The following is a 12,377-nucleotide window of genomic DNA, read 5'->3' as shown; positions in this document are numbered from 1 at the left end:
AGTTCTCTGCATGAAAATTATACCAGGAAAGATTTAAGTTAGATAAGAATATGCTACTTATGTAATCTTCTCTTATCTTTTAAAAAACCAAACAAAATCCCAAAACCAAAATGTCCAACAGATTCTTACATGTGTGCCTCTACTGAAATGTAGGCAGGACTATTTACCCTTAGGGAAGTCACAACCAATTTGGAAAAATAAAAGTAACATTCACCCCTTGCAAGCAATCAGTACTAAACTACATGGGTGCTGTCTCTGAATGCAAGAGGCCTTTAAGGAAGGGAAGCAAGTTGGCATTTGTGAGGTGAAGTGGGCTGGATTCCCACCACATCTGCCACAGTAACAGGTAGGGTGGGAGCGAGGCAACCGGGCTACGAAGCACAGCTCCAGCACAGGGCTGACCTCTCGAAGCTCACGTGGGCCCTGGAAGTTCTTCGCATAGGCTCTGTTTCTGGACTTGCATTTTTTTATTCCAAGGAGATTTAAACATTTTATAGAGTTCCAAAGACTCCATTTTTAAACCATCAACGCCTAAAAACATTTTTTTAGTGCTGGATCTTCATAACGATCCTTTTAGGTAAGGCAGCTGCAAAACCATCATTAAAAAAAGCATAGATTGTCACACGGAAAGGGCAGTAAGAGTCTATTTTTATAAAGTTCATAGTGATGGTGTATCTTGTAGGGAATCCCTCCAGACTGCTAGTATTTCTCTGGCTTAATACCTACCTCCTCCCTGCCCTCTCACCCCCTCTCCACCTTTTGCTAATAAACTCCCAGCTTTATCAACCAGCAGCAACCAGCTGGCCTTTCAGAGAACATTCCTAGGCACGTGTTTAACTAGTTCTCCAGCCTTCTTCTGACTGAAATAGAAAACCGCAGCATAATGCATTTCTTCTCTGTTGGGTACTAAGGGCTGGGCTAATTGCTGACATTTATCACAGAGCTGGAACAGACAGAGAACATGGATGGGAAAGGCAGGTGCTGGGGTCTCTTTGGCACAATACCTGACCCTCTCCTCCTGCCCCTTCACCTGATTAGCTGCTACTCATCCTTCAGGTCTTAACTCATTTCATCCTGGGATCCTGAGGCCCTACCCCACCACCAAGCCTGTAAAGCACCACTTCTAACAGTTCTCATTGCAAGCTGTCTTCCTCGAAGCCAGCCCCACCATGCCATATTAAAATTGTGGGAATTCTTATCCACATTCTCTATTTGATTCCAAGAGGAGGGACTGAGTTGTTCCTCTTGTCCCCATGACCCAAGAGTGCTTGACTTGGAGAATGAGGATGCATGAGGCAGGGAAAGCAGAATTCAGAATGTTTACATTTCTGGTGAATTCCCATTTTTCAATTGTCCAATGGGAAATTTCTCTAAGTACTTTTCCCACCAACATATTCCAATTGCAGTTATGACTCAACAATAATCAGCACAAGATAGGGACCACCCAGGTAATCACAAACTGTAAGCCCAGATGCTCTTGGGATGGGGTTGGCACCAGGCCTGTGCATGCAGAGCTCTCTGTGCACACAGCCATCAGAGCACTGATGCTGTACAGCCGGGCTCTCTGTCTCCACAGATTCAACCAACCACAGGGAAAAAAATATATTCAGGAAAGAAAAACAGTAAAAATATCAATACAGCAACAAAAATAGTATATATTTAAAAACTGGGCCAGCAAGATGGCTCATAACTGTAATCCCAGCCCTCTGGGAGGCCAAGGCAGGTGGATCACCTGAGGTGAGTTCGAGACCAGCCTGGCCAACACGGTGAAACCCTGTCTCTCCTAAAAATACAAAAAATTAGCCAGGTGTGGTGGCACGTGCCTGTAATCCTAGCTACTCGGGAGGCCGAGGCAAGAGAATTACTTGAACCCAGGAGGCAGAGGTTGCAGCAGGTCGAGATTGTGCCGTTGCACTCCAGCCTGGGCGACAAGAGAGAAACTCTGTCTCAAACAAAACAAAACAAAACAAAACAAAACTGATACAGTGTAACAACTATTCACATAGCATTTACAATGCATTAGATATTTAAGTAATTTATAGATGATGTAAAGTACACAAGAGGATGTGCATGGATTATGTGCAAGTACTATGCTATTTAATATAAAGGCCTTGAGCATCCACAAATTTTGGCATCTGAAGGTGGGGAGGATGTGTCCTGGAACCAGTACCCTGTGGATACCAAGGGATGACTGTACTCACCTCTTCCCCAACCCATATTAGATGGGGAACTCTGTGGGGCATGTCCCAGTACCCTAGGCTCTGCATTCTGCCGGCCTTAGAGTAGGTGCTCAATACTTATTAAAGCTTTTAATAGAAAATCGATGGTTCCACACTTGACGCCACAGCCTTTACAGAAAGGTCCATATGTCAATGGTATTTTTTCAATTTGCCTTTTACTTATTAACATTTTAACACCGCACTCATAGCTGCCAATCTATTCCCTCAAATAAAAGCTGTAACAGGAAACATAAAGCTACCTCTGCCAAGGCAGACGTACAGAACAGATGAGGAAAACTTAGCTATTAGGATTTTATCTTTTACCATGTAATGAAATTTCTTGTGTCCCCCGAATGAAACACATTGTTTTGAGGTACAGGTAAAGTCATGCATTATATCCAAGAGGGGAAAAGTTACTGGACGAAATTCTGATCGTGGTTTAAAACATCTACTCTCTGTTGATTCTAACATTTAAAATGAAATCCAGCCCAAAGCCAGTGACTTCTTTCATCATTTATAATGACGCGTGGGTTACTAACAGGACATAGATACCAAATTGTAATAGGGTTGACCAAGTGCATAGCATCTCCCTGCATTAACATATTTAATTAAGGCTCCCCAAACAAGAAGTTAATCACATAATAATGGAAAGAAGGGGCAACTTAGATATGATTTTTTTCTAACAATGTTGGAAGGTCGGGCAAAGGGATCATGCCTGTAATCCCAGCACTTCAGGAGGCCGAGGCAGGTGGATCATTTGAGGCCAGGAGTTTGAGACCAGCCTGGCCAACACAGTGAAACCTTGTCTCTACCAAAAACACAAAAATATTAGCTGAGTGTGGTGGTGCACTCCTGTAATCCCAGTTACTCAAGAGGCTGAGGTAGGAGAATCGCTTGAACCCGGAAGGCGGAGGTTGCAGTGAACCAACGCTGCGCTCCTGCACTCCAGCTTGGGCGACAGAGTGAGACTCCATCTCAAAAAACAAACAAAAAAAAGTTTGCAAAATAATGATTATTTTCAAACAATAATAAAAAAATTGATGATAAAACAAAATCTCACAGGTCCAACAGAAAAAAAAAAGCTGTAAAACAGCAAAAGGAAATATATGTTTGCAAAACAATTTTTAAAAAATCAAAGTATTCATCTACTGAAAACGTTTTGGATTAGAATGGCAATTTATAATGAACCATAATTCATTTCACTTTTTAAATTCGAAGACACGGAAAACAAAATGCCAGTAAAGGCTTTTCTCATATCCTGTAGTGCAGGGGTCCGCAACCCCTGGGCCACAGACTGAACTGGTGCTGGTCGGTGGCTGCTGGGAACCCGGCCATACAGCAGGAGGTGAGCAGAGGGCTAGCGGACATTACTGCCTAAGCTCTACCTCCTGTCAGATCAGTGGCAGCATTAGATTCTCATAGGAGCGTGAGCCCTATTGTAAACTGCGCATGCAAGGGACCTAGTCTGCACACTCCTTATGAGGATCTAACGATAAATGTATTGTGCTTGAATCATCCCAAAGACATCCCCTCTGTGGGAAAAATTGTCTTCCCTGAAACCAGTGTCTGGTGCCAGAAAGGTTGGGAACCTCTGCTGCAGTATAATAAAAGTTTGTTTGCTTGTTTTAGGCTTGTCAGATATTGACAAATGTTTAAATGGCTATCAACTAAATTCTGCGGTTTAGTTTCATTTGGTCCCCAAATTGCTGTGGTCTTAGAATCTCTATGTCTATTTCAGTGATAGTATTTCCAGACCTTCATGCTAAATATGCATCTCATTTCCTGGCCTTTATCCCGTATCAGTTTAATCACCCCCAAGAAAACACTAAAATTCCTTATATGTGTTGCCAAAAATAAGTAGACTCCAAGCTGTACATAATATCCACTTTTTCACATCAATATACATATGTTATGGTTATTCTTTGTATTAGGAACCACCAACTAATCACCATTATGATTTCAGACTCATCTCTATTTCAAAAATAATTTGGCATATTTTCCTTATGTTATACCAAAGTTTACAAGAGATCCCTATGATAATTTTTTTTTAAATATAGGTTAAGTTCAAGTAATGCCCCTATTATTTTTCTATTTGAATTTTATGGTCACTAAAAATTTTATCTATTCCAAATAACCTTTTCCCAGGCGTTCAGAAAGTCCACAAACAAATGCATATGCCACCTAATACGTGCTTAAAATGCTGATGCTGCTGTGCTTTGAAACTGTCCTCTATTAAGAAAACTCCAAATAACTAACTCATAGTTTGTTAAATAGTGTAGGAGTGCTAAAGAATCTACGCAACCCCTCTCCTTAAGAGATACCACACAGAGGTCAATCAGGACTTCAAAAATTTATAGGACCTTTCCTAACCTCTTTACCTCTAATCTTTACATTTAAGGCAAATTCCTCCCATTGTCAAAATCGAAGAGTTTAAAAAATCTGTCTTTGCTTTCTGCTTATAAATTACATGGAGAGATAGTTACATAATGGCATGATTTATGCCCCAGGCTTAAAACTACAAAATTACACGTAAGTTCTCTGCTTGCCATCTGCCCTACATGTTGATAGACAAATTTTCCTAAATCACATTTACTATGTAATTTGATTATTGCAAAAAGAGAAGGAAAAAAAGGAATCCCAGCTTCTAATGGCAACACAACTCCAAATGAGCCATTCAGATGCCCTTCCCTGGTCACTCACATATCCTTACCCAGCTCTATCTCCTTGCTTTTGCTAATTTCATCCCATTCCCACCCCCAGTGCAGACACAGGGAATTACATTCCGCCCTCCTGCCCCGCCCACCCCAACCCCACTCCCAGTTGGCTGCCCTGCAAGGCTCTGAAGCTCTGAGCATTCTAGACAACGACAGGATTTTACCTTCTGAGAAATATGGTCCATCTGGCCACGACCATGAAATGTAGCATTTAATTAGTTTAATGCAGAACAAAACTACGTGTAAAATTTGTTTTCCAAATCTTCAATAAGCTCGCCAAAGCATACAGTCTGTCCTTATACATTTTTGTCTCTCTCAAGGCGATGAAAGCAGCCAAGTGTCTGTGACATTTTTCTCTTTTTTTTTAGCATCTTAAAATGGTTGTAAAATATAGATAACAAAGTCTGCCGCCTTGGCCATTTTTAAGTGTATGGTCCCATGTGGACACTTGCACTGCAGTTCTAGCGCCCAGCCTGGTGCAACCATCACTGCCATCTGTCTTCAGAGCTCTCTGAGACATTCTGGTCACCGTCTATGGCAGACAGACAAAATCCCCAGTCTGTTTCCAATGATAAAAACCCAGTTTTAATTCATAGAAAGGAACACTTAAAAAGTGTGTATCTTGCTGTACATCAATCATACTTCAGTAACACTGATTACAAACAAAGTGAGGAGGATACAGTGGCAGAGAAGGCTGGTGACAGTTGGAACCCAGACAACAGAGGGGAAGGTGACGCGACTGAGATGGGCATTTCATGAGAAGGCACAGGGAGCCTGGGAAGGGGCTGCAGGGTGCAGCATTCATCGCTCTTTCATTGCCAGCATTTTCGAGCACCTCCATTCCAGACGTTGTGCCAGACACTGGAATTGATCAGATGTATGTTTCAGAAATCGTATCCTAACTGCAGCAGAGATGGTCAAGGAAGTGAAACTAGCGATTTTTGTAATCCACCAGGAAAACAGTACTAAATTAAGGCAGTCGCACGGGGATGGACGTACAGATTGTAGTATTTTCAGTTTTACCTACGAATAGGGCTAACACGAAACCATGTATGGCATAATTTTGTTCCTATTTTTTAAATCACTCGAACCAACAGTTATTTTGGCTTGAATTTTATGTGGCACACTCAAGAAGCATTAAATAAGATTTGTTAGCAACAAATAACTTGTTGTATAAATAAAAACACATAAGCATGTGTTATGTTCAAGGCACTGGGGTAAAAATGGTCTAATTTGATCAATTTCATTTGGGTGGAATATTTATGGGCTAGTGAGAAAGCTGTTATTCCACAAGGCTTTTGGGGTTTGAAGCTGGAGGGAAGTGGAATGTTTATCAGTGCAGGGAATGGCTGAATAGATAGCAGGAAATCCCTCTGTGAAATGGCCCTGGGTCTATACATAGTAACTGGGAATGCTCTCCAGAATACGCTGTCAGGTGAAATGAGTTGCAGGAGGCTCTGCACAGCATGATGACATTTATCTAAAATTCCTGATTTGTTTGTATACATAAATATCTCCATACCTACAGAGAAAAAGGTCAGGACAGATAGTATGGAAGGAGGCTTGGGGGTGAGAGTGGAGGGAACTTTCAGTTTGTGTTCCATATAGCAACGTGAATATATCCATGTGTTCCTTATACAGAAAAATCCACTTTTATAGGTTAGTATGCCAACTGAGTAGACTGCATTACATCACAGGCTTACAGTTCTTCCCTACAATATTGGCAATTCAAGTCCTATATATAATGATCCTCATAATAATGGCTAAGGCCATAAAATGTGTGTGTGCATGCACACATGCGTAGGTTTCTTTTTTTAATTTGTCAAATTGCCTTTAGACTACATTTTTAAATGATTAGTAGTTATGTATCTTATAGGGCATTTGAGATGACAACATATTGGCTATTGTAAAGAATCGCTCCTTGAGTTACAAGAAAACTATTTAAGATAAATAAGTAATGTGTTTAATTTATTCTCACTTAAGTAATTAATTATAAGGGTTGCCTTTAGAACAAAAAAGTATTCTTTGCAAATAAGCAAATCAACTTACAATAATCTTTGATCTTACAGTTCACAACACACTAAAATGGCATGCAAGTAAGTAGTACTTTCCTATTTTTAAAACTACAGTTGAAGTGCATGTTGATGCCAAGGAAGTAATTTGGCAGTGGCAGGTAGGCTTTGCCTGAGTCAATGCTCCAACCACACGGGCTCGGTCAAGGACTTTTCTTTCTCAGTTTTCAAATTAATATCCCTGAGAAACACTAAACAGAAAATTGGGCATGGAGTGGTGGAGACTTTTACATTTTCTTTAACTTGATAAAGAATGTTTAAAAGGCTGTTTACAAAAGACCATTTAACAACTGCTGCTCAGCTACAACTGAAATATTAATTTGAGGCAGCAAGCGGCACTTTCAGGGCCTCCTTCCAAATAGGGTTTTTCAGGCAGACTAAAATTGCACTTTTCTCAGACTCAGCCCACTTGAAGTCAAAAAAAAGGGGGCGGGGGGGAAACCACCAGCAAGATAGTAGGTGTAAATGACTAAGAAGGGGGCCTAGGGGACGATCTGAAAAGTGAAAGGGTTGAGAGCCCCATGCAGAATGTCTTGATAAGAAGTCTAGACTATCTGTAATGTGCTGATTGTGAAGAAGACCAGATTATTAAGAAACCGTGAAAGCCAGCAATTACAGGAGCACAAAATGCTGGGAAGCCTGGGATAGCACGAAGAAACGGGGATTCCAATACCCCCTTACACGATGGCCCATGACCCTACAATACCTCTTTGCACTATCATCCATGACCCTAGGTGACGTTGAGGAGTGACTCCTACCACAGACGCAAAAACATGTGGGAGCAGGAGGGGAACAAAGTACCAAAGGGGAATTTTAAGTACCAAAAGGGAATTGTAAAAATAAAGAGAAACCACTAAAGCTCTGACACCAACATCTACAAGTTCTTACCCAGGGTGAATTGAGTATTGAATATTACAGCACAAGACCAGCAGGCAAATTATGAATAATTTTTTAAATTATTGATTTTAACCTCATTACACCGAATAAAATGTCAATTATATCACCAAATCTCTCAAGCCTCTACTGTATATTTTCCTCCTAGGGAAATAACACTTAAGCAGACAGGACACCTCCCACAAAAGATTCAAATTAGGAAGAACGGGTCAGTTTCAGGACTTTAACCAGATCCCTTTTGATTGCTTGGAACATTCTTTAAGAATCAAGGCTGCTCGGCGGCTCAGGCCTGTAAACCCAGCACTTAAGGAGGCCGAGGTGGGTGAATCACGAGGTCAGGAGATTAAGACCATCCTGGGTAACACAGTGAAACCCTATCTCTACTAAAAATACAAAAAATTAGTCGGGCGTGGTGGCGGGCACCTGTAGTCCCAGCTACTCGGGAGGCTGAGGCAGGAGAATGGCATGAACCCAGGAGGCAGAGCTTGGAGTGAGCCGAGATCGTGCCACTGCACTCCAGCCTGGGCAACAGAGCAAGACTCCGTCTCACAAAAAAAAAAAAAAAAAAGAAAGAATCAGGTCTGCTCCTCAGCCCACAGGGGGCTTTTGTGTGAACTAGAAGAGGCATCCTCTCTGCAAATGCACACATCATGGTGAATAGGCTGGCCCTTGTGCAACTTAGAAAAATGCATTGCTGTTTCCAGTTGGACTCTGGGCAACTGAAGAATGAAGCAGCACAGGTTATGTTTCTGCTTCATTTACTCTTTTCGCCGGGTTGTCTTGGGCTGTGAACAACCTGAACAATTTGGGGAAATCACTCCTTAGTAGTTTAGTTACCAGATGTGTGACAAGAACTTACATGTTTGACCTGAATGACTGAGTAGGAAAGATTAGAAAACCCAGTAAAGAAGTTGTTAGTTACAGCTACCTTAGCAAGGCGCTTGTTATTACTACTTATTTGAACTGAGTATTGTCAGAGCTTACATCAGAAACAGTGGATTTCTTCCTTGGTTATTATTTTTACTAAGAGTCAAGAAATCAGACATAAAATAACCCATAGTAGAATGAAGCATCAAAACACCATAAACAATTAACATTGCCTTCCTCCACAGACAAACATATTTGGAAATCGATTAGTCATGATGGCCTCAAAAGCCACCCCTTTATAGCAGGGCTGTAATCCCACGAATAGCAAACATAAAGTGACTTTTCCACTTCTTCCTGGGCCCACTCCTCCAGCAAGCACGTTTGTTTTACTGGTAACTGAATCAGCATCTTGGAAAATTGTCTGACAACACAATGTGAACTCACTGCAATACTGTCAATGACCTCGCCGGTTTACTCCCCACCGTCCCCTCACTCCCACACCCTTCCCACATAAGAGCCAGTGTCCAAGTATCTCAGAAGCAGTGAATGGATGCTAGAAAACTTGCAGAGTCTGTGAGAAATAAGGCAGAAATCAGGCTCCCCCGTTCATTCCAGCAACACCTCAGTGTTCACCTGGCGAGGTGTAGGTCTCTGGTGCTAGGATCTGGTCCCTCTGGAAGGGGTGTGAGTGTCAGCAAGATTCTACCCCAGCCAAGGACACAGAGGAAGAGGCATGGCAAAGAGGAACACAGGAGGAGAGCTAGGGAGGAAGGCACGTCTGGGTAGGGCAGAAAGGCTTCAGATGCCCGCTTTGGTCATCCAGCATGAGGATCTAGACCAGGATGGTGAGCCCAGCTTCACGGGAGCTTACATGTGACCCAGGCTATAGAAAGTCACAGCAGCATCTTTTAATTTTACAAGAACAAAACCCTCCCTTGAAATGACTTTAAATACCTCAAGATATCCTCTGAAAAGATCTTTCCCTTCAAGGAAAAAAAAAAAATACTCCTTCTTACCTCAATAATATACAGGACCACATTCTTATAGAAGCAGTACAAGATGCACTTGGTCACCCGGTTGTAGCTCCAGGCTCCATGAACCAACAGAAGCTTCTCTAAGTAGGAAAACTGAAAAAGGAAAATTACAAAGTTCAGAAGAGCCCATCATTGAGGAATAAAAGTCACAAACAGAATGTTCTTACGAACAGAAGTCAGATAATGTAGGTAGAGGAAACAAGATTCTGCAGGAATCTCAGAAAACCATTCTCTGAAGACAGAGCTTTCAGGCCCAGTGAGAACAACTAAAATCCTCTCTTAAATCTACATAATTATCATTTTCCCGAAACATACTGCTGGACTTCTAATTGTTATGAAATTCTATTTAAACAAATGCTTTTTTGTAATTTAAGTTCCAGGATACATGTGCAGGATGTGCAGGTTTATTACATAGGTAAACATGTGCCATGTTGGTTTGCTGCAGTTATCAATCCATCACCTAGGTTTTAAGGTCCGGATGCATTAGCTATTTATTCTGATGCTCTCCCTCCCCCTGCCTCCCCAACAGGCCCCAGTGCACATTGTTCCCCTCCCTGTGTCCATGTGTTCTCATCGTTCAGCTCCCACTTATAAGTGAGGACACGTGGTGTTTGGTTTTCTGTTCCTATGTTAGTTTGCTGAGGATAATGGTTTCCAGCTCCATCCAAGTCTCTGCAAAGGACGTGATCTCCTTCCTTTTTATGGCTGCATAGTATTCCGTGGTGTATGTGTACTGCATTTTCTTTATCCAGTCCAGCATTGATGCACATTTGGGTTGGTTCCATGTCTTTGCTATTGTGAATAGTGTTTCAATAGGGATTAATTACTAAACAAAGTTGAACTACTAAACTGAAAGAAAAGTACAGTGAAAGTCTAAGCAATCACAGATTTTTCAGTGATGAAAAGAACAAGGGACAGGGACACTCACACAATAGAGTCTTGTTTAAAGGAAAGGTACACACAGGTGCACACACACTACTTCCACTAACAACTGCATAGGTTAAAAAGTTACACACATATATAGATACACATGGATATACACACAAAGATACACAGAGACACATACAGGCACAGATAAACGGACACATACAGGCAGACACACATACCTAGACACAGAGATAGAGGCACACAGGACAGAGATACAGAGACACACATACACACAGACACACACACACAGATACTCACAGAAATACACACGTACACACAGATATACTAAGACACACACACACTTTGCCTCCACTTCTTGACCCATTTTGTCTTCTCTCTTTTTGCCTCCACCCAGTACAGAACACCTCTGGCCAGAGTGCTATGCAGTCAGGAGCGGCTGGTGGGTCCCAAGCTGGGAGTGATGTGATGGCTCCTGTGGTTTGAGTTGGAGCCATAGATATTCCAGTAACATCCAGGAATCCTCATTGGGGGAGGGGGTCTCTGGACACCACTTGGATCGTATCTCCTCAGCCACCCCTTAGCCTGGCTTTGCCTTCTGTGTGCCGTTTCAAAAAGGTCCCAAAAAGTGTAAACCTTGCGCTGGAGGGAGGCAAACGAGTTTCTCTGGTCTGGTGCATGGTGTCCTGCTCTGGCATAAATGTGCCGTTAGGGGCAATCCTGTTTACATCATGTTTCTACACATTTGATATGCCTTACCCCGGATTTGAGTTCCTTCTTGGTTCCCTTGCAGGAAAACCTTAATGCCTCCTGTTCTAAGTCAGAGTGTCAGTAAGTCCACAAGCCTGAACCCTATTACACTACTAGGAGAGACGAGCAGGCTGTATTGAGAATGCCCCAGAACATTAGAAATTCTTTTGCAGTCATACACTTCTTACTAATTTCAGATGACTTTTGAAATTAAATGTAACTCTCGGCTGGGCGCAGTTGTTCACACCTGTAATCCCAGCACTTTGGGAGGCCAAGGTGGGCGGATCACCTGAGGCCAGGAGTTCAAGACCAGTCTGGCCAACAGAAACCCCGTTTCTACTAAAAATCCAAAAAGCAGTCAGGCGTGGTGGTGGGTGCCTGTAATCCCAGCTACTCGGGAGGCTGAGGCAAGAGAAGCACTTGAACCCAGGAGGCGGACGCTGCAGTGAGCTGAGATCCCGCCACTGCACTCCAGCCTGGGCAACAAGAGTGAAATTCTTGGGGGGGAAAAAAAAACAGAAAAGAAAATAAATAAATAAATAAAATGTCACTCTCGATAGAAAAGAAATGACCAGACTGACAATACAATACTTAAACAAAGTATTTTCAGGAGGACACTGCATAATAATCCCCATTAGCACTAAAGAAAGGAGGACTCCATCCTAGGCGGGGTCGCAGCTCCGCGTGTCCTTCCAGGAGCTGAGGAAGGTGCAGGGCTCACCACACACTCGGAATCTAAATCACCGCTTCGAAGTGGCAGAAGTAGGTGCACATGGAAAAATAAAACTCCCTATAAAGGCTCATTAAGGATTCCACAGGGGAATGGGAAATCATAAAATAACCGGCTAAACAAATAAAAAGGAAGTTTGTATTTGACCGGGACCCCTGATGTTAAACTTCAGTGGGCACAGAAAACATCTGCTTGAGTCGTCCGGAACGCGT

At 42.3% G+C, this 12,377-nt stretch overlaps 1 protein-coding gene across 2 annotated transcripts in view; it reads right to left on the bottom strand.

Moving 5' to 3' along the window:
• The window catches only part of ATP8A2 (ATPase phospholipid transporting 8A2), a 642,805-nt gene that overhangs the window by 228,511 nt on the left and 401,917 nt on the right, over positions 1-12,377 (bottom strand). For both annotated transcript variants that reach the window (XM_031655775.1, XM_003913687.5), the window contains exon 27: positions 9,783-9,893. In XM_031655775.1, the coding sequence (XP_031511635.1) occupies positions 9,783-9,893 (111 nt within the window). The remainder of the gene's footprint in view (positions 1-9,782; positions 9,894-12,377) is intronic.

The sequence above is a fragment of the Papio anubis genome, chromosome 15, assembly GCF_008728515.1.
Source record: "Papio anubis isolate 15944 chromosome 15, Panubis1.0, whole genome shotgun sequence".
Taxonomy (NCBI): Eukaryota; Metazoa; Chordata; class Mammalia; order Primates; family Cercopithecidae; genus Papio; species Papio anubis.
The sequence above is the reverse complement of the archived record's forward strand: the minus strand, read 5'-3'. Positions and strand labels throughout refer to the sequence as shown.